General features: G+C 51.9%; 1 protein-coding gene across 1 annotated transcript in view; it reads right to left on the reverse strand.

Annotated features, from left to right (window-relative positions):
- Positions 1 to 2,612, reverse strand: part of LOC102430935 (zinc finger protein interacting with ribonucleoprotein K-like) — a 3,462-nt gene extending 850 nt beyond the window's left edge. Inside the window, exons 1-2 of the mRNA XM_023748466.1 lie at positions 2,472 to 2,612; positions 9 to 448 (exon numbers count right to left, since the gene is read on the reverse strand). Of these exons, the coding sequence (XP_023604234.1) occupies positions 9 to 448; positions 2,472 to 2,592 (561 nt within the window). The 5' untranslated portion in view covers positions 2,593 to 2,612. The remainder of the gene's footprint in view (positions 1 to 8; positions 449 to 2,471) is intronic.
- Between the last annotated feature and the right edge of the window lie 3,251 nt (positions 2,613 to 5,863).

The raw sequence follows: 5,863 nt of genomic DNA on the forward strand, positions 1-5,863 counted from the left end.
CAGCCCACCCTCACTGCCACTGTGTGGCCCTCAGCGGTAAGAGTGGACTGGAGCTGGAGAAGGCCGGAGATGGCTGGAAATTCGGCCCCAACATCCTGACGCGTGAAAGGCGTCCCTGATGCACAGAAGCTGCCCCTGGTCACCAAGTCCCTGTCCGCATCTCCTCTGCAGGGCTTCTCCCCACTGGCTTCCCTCTGTTGCTGGGCAAAGTCTGCACTGAAGCAGGAGCCGCTCACAGAGGCAGCTCTGAAGCATGTTCCATTTTCAAGGTTTGCTGCTTGGCACTCAGTCAGGTGCAGAATATCTTTGAACACTGAGACACCCCGCCCGCAGGGGTGGGTCCTCCGGGCTGCTGGCGCTGTCTCAGAAGGTCTTACCTGTGACTCTCCTTCTACAGACACACTCTGCACAGAAGGGGCCTCCTTATCTTCCAAGTTATGCCAACAACCTGAAAGCAGAGAGATGCTGAGCACACAGATGTTGACTTTAGTGGGAGGGGGAAGTCCCATGACAAAGGACTGTCAGACATAATACAATGGTTTCATGGGATTGTCTGAAATAAGAGACCTGGCCCTGGCTGGTCTGGCTCAGTGGATAGAGCGTCGGCCTGCGGACTGAAGGGTCCCGGGTTCGATTCCGGTCAAGGGGACATGCCCGGGTTGCAAGCTCCATCCCCAGTAGGGGGTATGCAAGTGGCAGCTGATCCATGATTCTCTCTCATCATTGATGTTTCTATCTCTCTCTCACTCTCCCTTCCTCTCTGAAATCAATAAAAAAATATAGATTTTTTTTTTTTAAAGTAAGTAAAATAAGAGCCCTGAAGGCAGGTTGAATAATGTGCGGTTGTGCAGTACGGGGCTTCTAAGGATCACAAAGTAGAGGAGACCTCCCCAGAAAAAGGACAGAGATGGCGTGCAGCACAAAGAGAAGCAGGAAGTCCAACTCATTCATCTGCTAATAGCGTCCAGCAGGGCTTGTCTGCTGGTGACATGGGCAAGCTGTGCAGGAAGTTGGTTATGTTTTTTTCAAAGTAAAATTCAAAAAATGAGTAGCCGGTGTCCAAGCACTACTGAAGGATGTATGTGCACCTCACAACACACGTGCAGATCAATGCTGGAATGTTCTGTAGAGCAACGGTCGCCAACCAGTGGTCCGTGAGGTCTGAAAGGTTGGCGACCACTGCTGTAGAGGGAGCAGTGCAGAGGAGCAGGGGATGTTTGGAGGCCACAAAGGGGAAGGTAGTTAGGAGCCAGGAAGTCACAGATAAAAACAACAAGTCAGCAAAGTGTCAAGTATGGGGAAGAAAAGGTAGAAATGAGGTGTGGTTAGTGACAAATACACGAAAGCACTGGTGGACACACGACCTGTTCCTGATATAATCTGAACACAGCCTTTATGTCCTGGCATCGCCCAGTTGCCATTCACCAGGGCAAGGTCTCCTCTGAGACCATCTTACCATGACTACCCTGTGAAAAAAACAGGGTTCTTTTTGTACTTTGTATTGTACAACTACTCAAAACCTAAATAATCAGAATGTTAATGGGAGACCACAATGGTGAGCGGCACACAATAGTATTCAGGGAACAAAATATTATAAGCAACAATTGAAGGAAGGTATTAAAAGAACAGCCCAGCCCTAGCTGGTCTGGCTCTATGAATAGAGCATCGGCTTCCAGACTGAAGGGTCCCACGGTCGATTACGGTCAAGAGCACATGCCTGGGTTGTGGGCTCAATCCCCAGTAGGGGGCATGCAGGAGGCAGCCGTTCAGTGATTTTTTCTCATCATTCATTCATTCTCTCTCTCTCTCCCCCCTCTCCCTTGCTCTCTGAAATCAATAAAAATGTTAAAAAATAAATAAAAAAAAGAATAGCCCAGCCGGCGGGGCTCAGTGGTTGAGCATCTATCTACCTATGAACCAGGATGTCAGAGTTCGATTCCCAGTCAGGGCACATGCACGGGTTGCAGGCTCAATCCCTGGTGGGAGGGCATGCAGGAAGCAGTCAATCAATGATTCTCATCATTGATGTCTCTCTCTCTCCCTTCCTCTCTGAAATCAATAAAAATATATAAAAAAACAAACAAACAGAGAATAGCCCATGGCTTAGGGAATTAATAACCATGACGTGACGTGGCACAGGAAGTCACAAAGCACAATTAGCTAGAGGAAAGGGGCAGAATTAGAGGTCATGGACCCAGACATAGTCACCCTGCAAAGCTGAGGGCAAGCAAGGTGGGAAGACTCCTGACTCCCAGCATTTCCTGTTCTTTCTGAGGCAACTGTTATGAGGGATGCTCGACTGTGCATTGCTCAGGGCTCTCCATGCAGCTCGGCACTGGCACCCACCGCCCATATGACAGAAATGTGGGGGAAATTAACAGAGTGCGTGGTCTGACTGTGAAAAGGACAGTGATACTTGGGGAGGGGCAGGACACATCACCTAGGACACTAGGAGAATGTGAAGGTCTTACCTAGCGATGCTGCAAGTGCAAAGATTTCCAGCATCACGTCGCAGTACAGCAGTCTCTGAGCCTCATCAAGGAGCCCCCACTCCTCCTGGGAGAAGGTGATGGCCACGTCCTCAAAGTCCATCTCCTGTCACAATGGGGACAGTTCAGTCCATTACCAGCTTCTCTCCTAAGACTGCAGGTTTGTCACCCCCCTGCCCCCCACATGCATCTGCTCCCTCTACTGCCCACATCAGAGAACATACCTGACCTTAGTGCTATACTCCTACTGATACTGTGTCTTCCCATCCCCAATGGGCAGGGAGGCAGATAAATGGCATCTAAGCTCTGGGCCTGGCATGTAGGACCGCAGCACCCCCTCTTTTCAGGCAATTCCCCTGGGGTTCCACACATCATGTCCAGACACGAACAGACCTGGGCTCAGCCTGCATTCACTCTAATGTCAATGCGAGACCCTGGGGCCAGGAATTCACAGTCTCTCCAAGTGCACACCCCACTCCCTCCCACACCTGCATGCCTGCCCCCCACCATAGTCATCTCCTTGGCCTCCCTACTCGTTACTCAGCACATGTGGTCACATGGGATCAAGTGCTGCCCAGACTCTGAGGACCCGCACCTACAAAGGCAGCCTCAGTCCTGCATAAAGGCCTCCCTCCCACTGTGACTGCTCCTTGCTTCACCCTTACCGACCGGGAAGCACAGCAGATCTGACACCCACAGCTGCAGCTGATGTTCCCTCACCAGGCACAGCCTCTCTCTCTCCACCTCACCCTCATTCAAGGCCAGCCCGTTGCCTTCTATCCCACGCCCAGCGCGTTCACAGATAACCTCTTATGTACCTACGCTGACCAGCCAGCCTCCCTTCCACACCGCAGGCCACACCCGGGGACACAGCCGCGTCCTGGTGACCCTTAGAGCAGTGGATCTGACCCTCAGTCTCATCTTGTGTGAGTTACTCCTCCACCTCCACTCCATCGGACGTCCACTCAAGCCCTCGAAGGCCTTGGCCACTTGCTGAACCATATTCGTTCCCCACCCTCTACATGACCACTGTGTCCCTAATCTGTGTTGTGAGTCCCACCTCCCCGAATCGGGCTCTAAGAGAAAACCCTGCCCTCAGGCCCACCGTCTTCTTCCCGGGGTAAGATTACAATGATTGCCCAGGCCAGTTTGGCTCGGTGGATAGAGTGTCAACCAGCGGACGGAAGGGTCTCAGGTTTGATTCCAGTCAAAGGCAAGATCCCAGGCCCTAGTTGGGGCGTGTGTGGGAGGCAACTAAGCATTGTATCTCTCTCACATGGATGTTTCTATCGCTGCCTCTCCCCCTCCCTTCCACTCTCTAAAAATCAATGGGGAGCCCTAACCGGTTTGGCTCAGTGGATAGAGCGTCGGCCTGCGGACTGAAGGGTCCCAGGTTCGATTCCTGTCAAGGGCATGTACCTTGGTTGCGGGCACATCCCCAGTAGGGAGTGTGCAGGAGGCAGCTGATCGGTGTTTCTCTCTCATTGATGTTTCTAACTCTCTATCCCTCTCCCTTCCTCTCTATAAAAAATCAATAAAATATATTTTAAAAAAATCAATGAGGAAAAATGTCCTTGGGTGAGGATTAACAACAACAAAAAGATTACCATTATCATCATGACCAGGATTCCCCATAGTAAAGCATTCTACAGCGCCTGCCTGAACCATACACTCCCCACTACCTTGGAGAGAAACTTCCATCCTGAACTCCTCCTCAGTTACAGATGCCCACGAACTGCTCTCTGAAGCATCTCATACCCTTAATGAACCAAAAATAAAACTCCTAACATCCCCAATGACAATTACTCCTACTACTGCGGATTTTCCCATCTCAGTTGATGGTGCTTCCATACCTCTGGCTGCCAAAACCAAATTATCAAGGCATCCTTGATTCCTACCTCTCTCTCTGTCAAAGTTGAAAGAAGAAAATATAGCCCTAGCTGGTTTGGCTCAGTGGATGGAACATCAGCCTGTGGACTGAAGGGTCCCAGGTTCCATTCCGGTCAAGGGCACATGCCTGGGTTGCGGGCTCGATCCATGGTAGGGGGTGTGCAGGAGGTAGCCAATCAATGATTCTCTCTCATCATTGATGTTTCTATCTCTCTCTAACCTCTTCTGAAATCAATAATAATGTGTATATTTTTTTAATATATTTTATTGATTTTACTTTATAGAGAGGAAGGGAGAGGGATAGAATTAGAAACATCAATGAGAGAGAAACATCGATCAGCTGCCTCCTGCACATCTCCTATTGGGGATGAGGCCAAAACCAAGGTACATGCCCTTAACCCGAATCGAACCTGGGACCCTTCAGTCCGTAGACTGATGCTCTATCCACCAAGCCAAACTGGTTAGGGCAATAAAAATATTTATAAAAAAAAAAAAAAATTAGGTGGGGGCCCTGGCCAGGTAGCTCAGATGCTTAGAGCATCATCCTGATACACCAAGGTTTTGGTCCAATTCCAGGTCAGGACACATACAAGAATCATCCAATGAATGTTCAATACATGGAACAGATTGATATTTTTCTCCTCTCTCTAACTCAATCAATAAAATTAAAAAAAAAAAAAGAATATGCAGGTGGCCACACCTACAACACAGATCCAGAGTCCAACTCTTTCCCACCTCCATGGCCACCATCACGGCTCAGGTGCCATCACACTCGCCCCGACTACAGCAGCAGCCTCTCCCTGGTCACACCTACACCGCCCTCCACGCTGCAGCCACAGGAGACCCGGGTCAGATCCCCTGCCTCCACGGCTGCCAATCTCTCACAGCCACCATCACCTGCAGACCAGACTCCCAACTTGTCTCAAAGCTGCTCAGGACTTGATTCCGGTCCCACTGTCCCCGGTTCCCATGGGAAGAAAGGCCACCTGCGGGTGCCTGGACCAGCTCAGCCTCCCCCCCAGCCCCAGCACATTCTGGCCCCTGTGCCTGAGAGGACGGCCCAGGTCTCACTGCACACGTTGCCAAAAACTGAGACCACCTCATACCACCTTGGACCTGGACTTCAGCTCCTGTGCTTGGTGCCTGTTCAAGGTCCCCAGGTCCAGGAAGAGGGGCCGACGGCCCCACGGGCACCACGACCTCAGAGGCCACCAGAGTGTGAGGCCCTGACACGAGCCCCACAGCCCCGTCCCCTCAGCGGCTCTGCCCCCGCAGGAACCGGTGGGAACTAAAGGGCTGCGGGCCGGGCACCCACCCCAGGACCCAGGGGCTCAGGCCCGAGGTCACGTGACGCGGAGATGCCGCCTCCCTCAGGGCTGGTCCTCAGGGCGCCTCCTGCTGGGCGGCTGTGCTCACAGCCCCTCCTCCGCCCTCACCGCTGTCCTCTCTCCTGGAGGCGGCTCCTCCTCTGGGCGTTTTGGGGA

Source organism: Myotis lucifugus, unplaced genomic scaffold (genome assembly GCF_000147115.1).
Source record: "Myotis lucifugus unplaced genomic scaffold, Myoluc2.0 scaffold_1420, whole genome shotgun sequence".
Lineage (NCBI taxonomy): Eukaryota > Metazoa > Chordata > Mammalia > Chiroptera > Vespertilionidae > Myotis > Myotis lucifugus.